General features: G+C 43.6%; 1 protein-coding gene across 3 annotated transcripts in view; it reads left to right on the top strand.

The window, feature by feature from the left end:
• Positions 1-1,917: 1,917 nt before the first annotated feature.
• The window catches only part of PTGES3 (prostaglandin E synthase 3), a 207,892-nt gene continuing 197,793 nt past the window's right edge, over positions 1,918-12,016 (top strand). Inside the window, exon 1 of one of the 3 annotated variants that reach the window (XM_078689016.1) lies at positions 1,918-2,164. In XM_078689016.1, coding sequence (XP_078545142.1) covers positions 2,163-2,164 — 2 coding nt within the window. In that variant the 5' untranslated portion in view covers positions 1,918-2,162. The remainder of the gene's footprint in view (positions 2,165-12,016) is intronic. The other 2 variants (XR_013610962.1, XM_078689017.1) reach the window with 2 other exon arrangements.

The raw sequence follows: 12,016 nt of genomic DNA, 5'->3' as shown, positions 1-12,016 counted from the left end.
AGAAATCCTGTATGTCAGTGACAAAGTCTGAGGGAGTGAAAAAACCTCGCAGCAAGCAAGTAAATGCAGAAAAAACTGCATGGAAACAACAATTAGAGAGTGGAGGGAGGCTTGCTGACACAAAATATGCTCACTCTCGGCAAAGCCTATGCAAATTATACGACCGGGACTTTTTCAGAAGCTCCGGTGTCAGAAGGGGCCAGCTGAGAGGCAGTGGGCGTCTTCGTCGTTCTGACGAGTTCAGGAGCCGGCGCTGCTAAGTAAACAAACGCAGCGTGAGGAGGAAATGCAGCGAGAGGAAAGCCGCGCATGCGCGGAGAACCGGCTGGCCAGACAGCACCGGAACCGCTCGCGCGAGGCAGTACCACCCCCAAAGTATGGGACAGAGGCGGCACGCGCCCGACCCAGGAAGGTGGCACACGCTCCCTACCGCGAGCGCCGGTCGCGGGGAACACACACAACGAACGGCAGCAAGTGCGCGAGATAAGCGCCCAACAAAGCGGTACACAGCGCAAGCAAAGCGGTAACAACAGCATAAAAATACACAAGTAAGCAAAGAATAACAACAAGAATGCACTTAACTGGCTGCGGAGCAGCAAAGAAAGAGGAAGTGGTTACCTCTATGACTGTTTATATACCATTGGTGTACTCTATGGTTACCCAGGGTTTATGGGTAATGTCGTTTTTCGTTTCTTTACTGTACTGTGATTGGCTGCTGTATTTCAGTAAAGAAATTGAGTCTAAGCATAATCGGAGCCTCCTGTCCTGAAATAGAATTGTGGAAAGACTGCATAATCTGAGCTTCTAGTCCCTAACCCTGTTTACAGGCCTTTCCAAAAGTTTCTCAAGGCCCAAGAGGGGGTAATTTCTTCTATCATCTCACTATATGGAGTTTGTTCTTGACTATCCTCACAATAATGTATTCCACAAACTGTCACACATTTTACAATAAAACGTCACTCATAGACACAATGAAAGCATGGAAATGTCACCGCTAAGCAGACTCGAAACTTGGCAGTTATGAAAGTATTAAGCATTAGAAAAGTAACATGAAGCCATTTCCTTTTGTAATAAATTCAGAAGGGTTGGCAGCTACAATCTAAGATCCAACCCCTCCTCTCTAAAATATTATCAGAATGAGAAAACATGCCCGAGGGACAAATTAGCTTTTTGTCTTCTTGTTGTATTGTCTACTGTGTAATGGATAAGCACCACCCATCTCAAAATGGCTACCACACTACAACTAGCAAGGCGTTGCCTGGGCAACCCTAGTTGACAGTTTGGTATTACGGATAGCACCCAAGACACGCGCGCGTAGTGTTTGTCCTGCCTACAACTAAAGACAACTATGGCGCGAGCAGAGCGCCCGGCAGGCGGGCATATGCGCAGTAGACGCACCATAAAAGCAGGAGGGAGGGGAGGTGGGAACGTGGAACACGGTGGAGTTCTCTAGAAAACGTGAACGTAACGGCTGTAAATTTCGCTGCGTCACCGTGCGTTGCACCAGCATAGAGGACGGACTACAGTGTCCGGCCGTTAGTGCTTTGTATTTGTCCGCTATTATCAAGAGGATTATTTTATAGCGTTATTAGAAAGGATGGGAAATAACCACTTGGAAGAAGCAGTTGTTTAATAGTAAATTGACACCCGCAATGGCCACAACGTACGCCGCGTTATTACAAATGTAAATCAATAAAATAAAATGGGTATTTTAATTGAGACTACAACATCTTTGTTTTATGTGATTGCTAAAACTTAGAATAATATATGCTATTTTCATTTGACTATGTGTTTTCTTTTCATTTCCTTTTTCCCGTTCATGCGATAAAAAGCACACCCATGTTTTAAAAATGGCCGTCTGGTAGTGCATTGCTATACAGCGTGCAGCCATTTTAGGCATTTTCATGTCCTATTTCTATGTTTGTTTTTAGCCGGGCTTAGCGTAGCGAGCGCGCGAGGTGGAGGTGATCGCGAGGAAGAAGCGGGCAGTGACAAACCGAGAGGTTGTTACCTGTCTGATTTAGAGAAAGCTGTTCTTAGACACGACGTGAGACGTATCTGATAATCCATAGACCCTCTTGAGACTAAGACAGGCGCCGACGGGGAGGAGAGAGGCCTTCTAGATCCACGGAAAAAGGCCGAGGCCCGTGCCCAATCCGACCATGTGAGTTTGGGTGGTGAAAGGGGAGTCGGGGTACGTGCTCTCCGTTTAATTTCCGCGAAGGGGTGTTTGGGTGTAGCCCTACCTATCCCCGCACGACCTTTCAGGACATATCCTCCTACACCAGAAAAGGCGTTATGTTTTTTATCTACACCAGGACGAATCCGTGGACTCTTGTCATAGCACATTGTAGCAGGTTTATGACATGACCCGAGAAGATAATAGCTTAATATTCTGGATAACAATATGTGTATATTCCAAAATGTAGCGTGGCAATAGTAGTGCACACCCCATCGTGCACAACGGGATCCGTGTCACCGAACATGCAGACAGAATATTTTGTGTGGGTGTTGCATGAGGGTGAATTTATTTCCTGCCTCTTTTTTTTTTTCTTACAAGGACTCGATGAAGGCCAGTTTCATTCATACTATCACGTATAAACTTGGAATCCTGAAGAATAATGTACTTTCTTTTTTACCGGGTCATAGTTTTCTTTTGGAAGAATATTATTCTACATTTGGTGTTATGACGGCTTTGCAATCGTACTTGTCAATGTATTCAATTTTTAATCGTAAAGCAAACTTGATTCTGTGCTTTAATTGAACAGGATTTTTGTCAAAGATGATTGCTGTCTTGCACAGTTAACTTGGAATTTCTAGTAAGAGTAATATTCTGGCATGGTGATCGGTTAAGAGAGCTGTCGCGTTGCACGGTTAAGAGGGTTGTTGCATCGTCCAATGTTTTACTCAGTTTACTTTTGGACTAGTAGATTAAACAAGCATTGAAAATGCAATAGGTCGCGTACTTCTGGAAAATATTTGTGAACTGCTTTTTAGCACTGGCAAATATGCAGTTGTACATTTGCTCATGCGAAAATCTTTTAAGCGTTAAGAACCTCACTTTACCTCCAACCACTTTTTCCCAACCCTGGAAGAAGTTTTACATCAGACATTATCAGGAGTACATTTCAAACCTTTTCTCAGTGTGGGAAAAGATTAGGGAAGAGCTGGAGAAAACACTTTAAACATGCCATTTAATACGTTTGCACAGAGTCAAAAGGGCATTATGACCCTGGAACTATGGCTTAACACTACCTCTAACCCCAGTATGCAGATCTGTGGAAATGTGGCAAAGCAAGGAAATGGTTAGAATTCAAACCCTACTACATACATTATGAGCCCTGGTATAATCAGAAAGGCTAATATCGGAGCTTTTATGTAATGAGGTTGCTGCCATAATTTGTCCCTGCACTACGTGCACCAAAGTGACAAGTATTTTTTTTTTAATTGGACAAGTAGATTATTGAAGCAACCTATCCAATGGACAAGTAGTGTATTGAATTCCACACCCCTGAAAGACCAGATCATTTGAAGTGTCTGTAATTTTTTTTAACACAAACAAATGATCTGGGTTTTCGCCAAGATGATTTCTAAACATTTGCCATAATGTTTCTCTCCAGAAAGCATAGGCTTCGCTTCAGACATACTGGGACTCTGTCCAGGAATACTACATTATGTATAATATATATATAATGCAGCCTACTCGTCTTCCATCCTAAGTAAAAATGCACAATCTAGTTCTCTTTTGCCATTTAAATGATATTCGGAGGTGTTGGGCACACAGGATTCTTTCACACCAAACTCGCTTATTATAGTCTCAGAATATTGCACTTAAAGTCAGCACAAGTGCCCCTGTACATAAAGATGATAATTTGGATTACCTAGTTGGGTAAATTACTGTGGGACATTTTTTCACTTGATGATCACCTTTTCATAGTGTAAAATGTTGCTAGAAAGTCCACAACTATACAGTACAGTGACTGATGTGTTGCATAAATCGTATGCTCAACCATCAAAGAAAGGGCCACTGCCTTTTGCATTGAGTATGTCCCTGCAAGAAAGCCTGTCTTTAGGTTAGCTGCAGTCTTCCCACCCTCCTTTCTAGGCCTGGCATAGAGATCGCTTTTTACACTTGTTATAGTTCCATAAAAATACATTTAAATATAAAGCGACATACAGGGCTTTTGGTTGGCTCTCATCACCTGTTGGTCTGTTAGTGTCAATTCATGTTTTGCATTTTAGGGTGACGCCCACTTCCATTGTTTGCCGTGCACTGAGTGGAGCTTTTTAGGTCGAGCCTAGGCAGCTCGCATGCACTGTCTGGAAGAACTGCAGTAATCACTGTACAGAGTTTAATTCTGCCTGCTGCTTGCCTTTGGTTCACTCCTACGTTGCTCTTTTTTTTTTCTTCACTCCTTATTGGTTGTTGCTTACGATAAATCATTTCCGTTTTATGCTGAGGACTACCTGCCAACTACAGTTTACTTACACTGTAGGTGGTTATGTGTTCTTTTAGGGACTACTTTTACTTTATGCTAGTCATTCACAACGGCGCCTGCTTCATGGGCCACCACGTGCAAAAAAAATGTGTACACCGACGCCACACTAAATGTTCTAGCACGGCGCTTGCTTTCATGTGGGCCGCTGTGCGAAGTTGGTCTTGTATATGATGTCCAATAATGAAAGTGGGCACCTTGCACCAGTCCAAGGAAATCTTACGGTGATTTTAAGAGGTCAAAGATAACCGTAGAAAGCTATCCAAATGGTAGCTGTGGAGAGCCGCCTTCAGACTTAGTCTTGAAGGAATGTTAAGCAACTTGTTTTACCAGGATGCGACCTTACTGTATTGGTTAAATGAAAGGAGAACCACACAGTTATAAAAATATGTATTTGTTAATATAACTCACATTAAATACCTTGCAGTATCTGCTACATGCAGATGAACACAAAGCACACAATACTGTACCACAGAAACAATCGTAAGTACCACTAATACACAGTGGGCTCCCGGACCAAACCATATACTAAAATAGTTGTGTAAGAACCACGACTCGAGTCAAGGCAGTGTCTATAGGTTGTAGAATCGCTGGAACCCCAAAGTGAGTAAGGAGGAACCCTACGGAGGACGGGTGCAGTGTGAGAACACGACCGCCTGCTATGTACAATTCAATGGGAGAGTCGTTGTTGCAATTTTAAAGTTTAAGAACCCTTCCCAATGGATTACGAGGAAGCCCTTTGGATCATAGAAGGTTGGAGGGCCACCCCACCCGTGGATACCGTAGTACCAGAGTTACCTATCCCAGGGAAGCTGGGTGCACAGGGCTGAAGTGGTGTTGGAAACCGCTGTCAATCTCAATGGAGGACTTCAAGGAAATGCCACTGTGGGAAGGAAGAAACGTGTCTGTTAGAATCCAAAGGTGGATTCTTGGTGAAGAGGACCTGAAAGTAGAGGGGACAGAGTCTGTGTCACTCGGGAGTGACCAGGGGCTCAGTAGACTAATGCCCACCTATGTCGAGTGCTTCAGGTGTGATGATATAGACCTTGACTACAGCTGCAGGGACGAGGAGACGTCGGACTACCATGAGCCAGATACGAGCTGTCCCACAGAGGATGTCGAGTGCTGATGGGTTGGTTTCTGGCTTGAGCACCAACAAGCCTTGGCAGCGGCAACCCACAAAGATGGTCAAGGAAGGTTAACGGTCTGGCCCAGCAAGGACCAGGGGACTCACCACAGCAATGGGAGTCGGTCCAGGCCTGGAGCAACCAGGGGAGCCCAGGAAAAGCAATGTTGACCCTCAAGAGGACCCACAGGCCGGAGGCACAGGAGTCGCGAGGGGACCTCGAGCAGATTTACAAAGCAACGGAGCGCTCGGTGCGAGGAGGCTGACGTTCTTTGGTGGAAATGTGACCAGAGGTTGGGGCTATTCGTAGCCCACTGCACTTGTTTGGGAAACACCAACAAGCATATGCACTTGCAAAAGTATGCGGTGCACAGGGGTTCGGGTTATGCGGTCTCTACACGAACTACTGGCCTCAGACTTGGTGAGAGGGCAGCTCGACCTCAAGGAACGTAGGAACCCACCTCCTGTGTTGCTGGAGCCTCCTGAGTCTGCAGGAGCTTAGAATCAGCAGCCCGGTCAGTTGCGTTACGGTGCCTGCAAATGCGTGGGAATGACTCCTTCACCTCAAGGGAGATCACGTCAGTTGTCCTTTATGGCGCACGTGCACAGACGATGCTTTGGATGGAGGGGGAGACTAAGTCTGGCCCAGTGGAAGTCCGGAGTGTCCAGACGGTCTAAGGTCAGTGGTTTTGTGTTCAGAATCTTTCTTGTCCACGTTGAATCTAGGGTCCTACAACCAGGTTAGCCTTTTTGTACCCACGGGAGAGGGTTGAACAGATTCAGGGGACCCTCCCAGGGAGGATACTCCCCTGTCTTTTGTCCAGTTTTGCATCAGAGCAGGAGCCAACGGCTCCCAGGACTGGTTTGAACTGAGCTATGCAGAGGGACACCAAGTGTGCCACTCGTGCAGACCCACCCAGCCTCAATACACTAAATCCTGTCTGGGAGGTGGTTACACCTCCCCGTGACAGGATGCCTATTGTGCTGCCTTCCCCTACTCAAGCTTGGCTCGGCAGCAGGAGGGCAGAATTGTGTCTCTGGTTGGCAGCAACCATTTTGTGCTGTCCGGGTTGAGAAGGCTGGTACCGGGAAGACCAGTGACCCCACAAAGCTCACTTCAGAAGGGTGGCATCATACCACCCACACCGGCGTGGAGGTATGATTCTAAGGTGTTCGATACCAAACACATGATTGGTTGCAGCCGTTTTTGTGATAGTATTTTACACAAGCACATATTGCGCCTCTGCCTATGTGTCTGGCTGCGTCACCGACAACCCAGGAGAATGGTCTTCAAAGGCTGTAGGAGTGTCCTGGTCAACGCATGGGCACCCTCTCACGTAAAACTCAGCATTGTTAAGACCTGCTAGAGGGGTTTTAAGTTTAGTGACCTATAGATAAAGGAAACCTATATCTTCCGTAAGTGGTGCAAGCACCAGCTTGCAGAGGCTGCACAGGCAGGCCTGTGGTTCCATTTTGCATGGTCACTCATGGGTGGCCTAATACATGCTTCAGCCCATGGGAGGCCTCTGGGGTACCTATGCCCTGGGTACATGTGTACCATATACTAGGGATTGATAAGGGTACCCCAGTATCCAATCTGGAGTGTACCTAAGTACATGACATACCATTTTAGGGAGAAAGCAGATAGACTGGGGTCCTGATAAGCAGGATTCCAGTCAGACTAGTCAAAAACAGTGTAACATCAAGCAAAGTGGGGGTAACCTTAGAAGCAGATCCTACTTTCCTACAGCCGCCATGCGCATAACTTTTATATAGAGGCGGTGCTCTTTGTTTCAGCACGGCGCCCACTTTCATTTTTGCGACTGACGCCACTCTTTGATTTAGCACAGCGCCTGCTTTTATTTTTATTATTCCAATAGCTTTGTCTCGCAAATGCGAGACCGATTGCATTGCAAAATGCATGTTATGTATTAGTGTTATTCACGCCCTCCATAAACGGCGGGCTTTTATCAATCCACATGATTGCATTGTAAACCAAGTCCAACAGTCAATCTGGGCTGCATTTTTAGAGGGCTCGGTGAAAGAGAAGCAATAAGAGTATTGTGGAGTGTGCAGGAGAGAAGCACGAGCAAGGGATTATGGGTTGGAGAAGAAAAGCAAAAGGTGACTGAAGGACACAGGTGGGTGAAGCAACACGGAGGCAGGAGAAGCAATGGATGAGACGTATGGCGCGGGCAGAGAAGCACACAGGCAAAAAAGCATTGGGGGGGTAAATGGAGGTGAGCGCAACATGCAGGAGAAGCAGGGAGAAGCGCATAGAAAGCAGCAAGGAGTGGAAGGGAAGTACACAAAGGTGACTGCTGGAAAAAAACATGCACTCATGGAGGGCTTAATCAAAAAGAAGAAACGTAGTGCTTGAGGGCAAGTGGTGGAAGCATAGAAGCCAAAGAAAAGTGTTTGTAGAAAGGCAGTCTTCAATGGGAGGGACAAGCACATGATTAACAAGATGGGACACTAATAGTATGCAGTGGCTAGCAATAGATTCCCCCAAGCTACCGTATGTTGTGCCTAAGCCCTTGCAGCAGACATCGCATGCACTGTGTAGTAGAAGACCTAAGTAGCTATTTAGACCCAAACTTGTTTGTGCTTTAGCTACGCCTTACATGAAACTCCCACTTCCCGACATTAAGCCCCATGGATATTAGTCCACTTGTATGCTGCTTTCGTAGAGGTTTGTCATGACCATTTTAGAATGATTCAACACATCCAGCTCTTATTCCTCTTTAGGTCTAAACCCTTCTTGAACATAACATTTTGACACCTGACTGAGCTTCTTACTTGAGTACGGTCTACCTCACCCTCAACAAGTAGCACTTTCTAAACTTCATGCGGAACCTGCTTATTTCATGAGAGATTCAAATGTTTTTAAATATCACAACATTGTCCTTCCTTACTATATTCGGACTGCCATTTGTTGTGCTGAAGTCACCGAAGACCTCAATATTTTCAGTCTGCATACCATCAGCAATGACATATTTTCATAAAGCCTATGGTGGTGGGGGTGTTAGCTAGCTTGCCTTATAGGCCTGCTGCCTTCATATAAGTAACATTTTATCTGACGTTCTCAAACACCGTAAGATTTTTTTTGCTTGCTAAAGTTTGGGTCCATGTGTTTACGTTGCTGTATCAGATGACGCTCTTCATGCAATCCAATAAATGTATGTCCCTATGGGTTACAAGTAACATGCCACTGATAATTGTGTAATCAATTATGGAAGCTGAGATAATTTTTAATCTTAGTGGTGTGAAAATCAAAACCCTTGCTGACATGCTCTGTCGTAGCTATACCACTGAAAATTGTTTTAAACCACTTTTATTTTTCCTTGAGTTTACAAAGTTGAGCAGTTATTGTGACTGTCGGATGGTACGTAAAACAATGAATATCAAGCATGTCAACAATATGACCATCTTTTGAATTGACCGAACATGAATAGAGGGGAAAGTATGAGAAAATCCAGTTACAACACCGCCCCCCTTTTGATCTGCTTATATTAGTGGGTTTAGAAACTGTCTCGAGTATGAGTAGGAATATGTGGTTGGTAGCCCCATGTTTTTTGTAAAGTATTATGTCTAATTGCAAAAGAACAATTGAATTGTTAGATCGACCTGTGTGCTATTGAGTCCTCCTGGGTTCCAATGAATTAGGGCAGCCATGCTGGTCATCCTCCAGTGTACCGAGATCTCTTCAGGTTGGTTACTTTTCTCCCAAGAGGTAGTTCTCATTTACTTCATTCTCCTGAGTCGTCATCGTTATGGATTTGGTTATCCAGTATTTTTGTTTATTTTCTGTCATGGACTTATTCGATTCATGAGGTAAGGGCCAACAAGTGTTGGGGTTTTTATTTATCTGCGATTTAGTACTTTAATTTGGGACGTTCTTGTTCACTGTCTGGTGTCTGTCTGAGAGCTATGTTTGAATCTTTTGTGGGACACACAAGATCACTGATGCGGGAACCAGTTCCAAAGTGTTGCCTTTGTAATTCCACCTGAACTAATGCCCACCACGTTGCTGATGTCCCCAGTTCTTTGTAATAATCGTTGACTTTCACATCACATTGGCTTCCAGAGCCTCCTTCCTATCTGATGCTTCCATAGATTTGGCAGTGGTTTTCAAACATCTGTCTTCCCTTTTTGTCCTTTTAGTTCTTGGCTTCCCTCAGGTGATATAGCATCTGTGTCCAATTTTATTTTCATCCATTTAAGAATTTTTATGCACATCACAAAAGTTGCTCCTTTCTCTGTTTCAGTTCAGAGCACGGGGTTCTTCAGTTGTCATTTCCCCCCACTAAAACAATTAAAATATAAATTAATAGGAAAATACTTTCAATTATTGTTACTTGTCCTTAAAGTCTTTAGTCAACCATTAGTGTGGCAGTGTCCATCTGGAGATACATTTTCAAACTTTTCTGAAGTTGTCTTTGCAGAAATATTTTGAATAGGTATGTATAAATGTGCTGTCGATAAGGTAAGTGGAACTCTAGCCATAAAAGTGTCAGTGAGGCTCGATGTATTTTTTTATTTTTTTTTGTCTAGTGCTTGATATGATGGGTGTTATGCGTCATTCCTCAACACATAAGAAAAGGTTATCTAGAAATAAGCAATTAGTTGTTTTACTGTTAGTTGAGAACCAGACTTGGCGACAAAAGGTTAAAAAGAGTAGCAACTCACTCCCCAATAAGTCTTTTGCTCATGCCTGTCTGCTAACTTAATAATCTTGTCGTTTTTAGTCATTTGCATTTTACTTGGTTTTTATTTCGTTCTCAACATTTCAACATTTTAGTTTGTGTTCTTCCAGAATCCATGCAATCTTGTTTGTTAAAAGAAAATGTACTACATACCCGATTTCTGGTTCAAGTCAAGCCTCAATACATTTTAACCCGTAAGATGAAGGCATTGCATTGATTTAGATTGCATTAAACTGCCCTATGCACGTGAACTAAACTCTGATTAATGTGTATATAGAAACAGTGTTCCTGGATACGACTCAAGACACAATTTATGTAACTCTTATTGTTAATATAAACAAATTCCAATTAAGCAGAATAAATCTGTACCTGAGATGTATGATTTGCAAACAACAATATTAATTTGCAATGAACCCAACACGTAAAAATCAAAAACCAAAAGTACTTTATATCACAAGTTTATTTACATAATCCTAAAAATAATTGATCCAGGAAAACTGCAGAATGCAGTGGACAGGAAGAAGATACAAAAGGGGTGCTCAAGTGGATTGAAAGGAAATAAGCTCAAAGGACAGAATTAAAATTATTCAGTACAACTCAAAAACCAAATTTTCCAGTTGAACAAACAAAGGCCTACCCACACATTTGTATATACATCAATTGAAACAGTAAGGGGGTGGGGCGAGGAAAAAATTGGGTGTAGGCCTTAGGTTAGGGGAATAGCCGTCGTCGTTTCGACCCAAGCGCAAAAAGGGGCGATTTTCAAGGCCTCTGCTGCGGGTCTTCTTCAGGACAAGGGTGGGAAGGGCGGGGACTGGACCAAAGGACCTAACATTTAATTAGTCAAATTAGATTTGCTATTCCAATACAAACGTTATGTTGAATTTACATGAATGGTGTTGGGTACATTACCAAGGATAAAGCAAAGGGGTCACGTCAACACAATTGGAACGGGCCACCTAAAAGGGGACAAAGAACAGACTCAGTGCCCATCTCCAAAAAGCACGGTCTAATGTCCAACATACCCAATGGTAATAGATTTACTCGAAAAACTAAACTCACCAATTATAGATGTATCAAGGAATCCGAACGATGGAAATGTCTACTCCGGATGTTATTGATACGTATCTAAATACAAAAAGGGGGTGTGAATACAATGTAATTCCCAATCTCCCAATGTTCAATCAACTGAGTCAGTCCTCTAAGTGAGGTAGAAAATCACTCACCCACGCCTGGAACCACAGACGTCTCAGTGTAGGATCAATTCGCTACAGGTAATCAAGTTGAGAGCGGGGTGGAGGGGGGACGAACCCACATAAGGTACCGAAGTTGATTGTAATGGCAATCCTATTATAAACATAAAATCAACCAGGGTCAATAAAGTATAGATCGATAATTTCGAATAATATAATGCCAATGGTTATACTAGCATTCGGGACCAAAACAGGTATATAATTACCTCAAACAATTGTTCCATACAAAAAGGTTTCTTTAAGTCAGGGTTACTCCATACAGAAAGGTTTCTTTTAAATCAGGGTCTACGTAGCTGGAGTTCTTCTCTGTTATAGGACAAGAAAGAAACGGAGAGGAGCCGTGATTAGGCTAAATCTATTCGTAATTAGTAAGTTCAAGGTAAACGGTCTGGCCAAACATACAACCAAGAGTTACCTTAGTCGAAGTAAACCGTG

This window comes from Lissotriton helveticus, chromosome 1_1 (genome assembly GCF_964261635.1).
Source record: "Lissotriton helveticus chromosome 1_1, aLisHel1.1, whole genome shotgun sequence".
NCBI lineage: Eukaryota > Metazoa > Chordata > Amphibia > Caudata > Salamandridae > Lissotriton > Lissotriton helveticus.
This window is presented reverse-complemented; position numbering and strand designations above follow the sequence as displayed.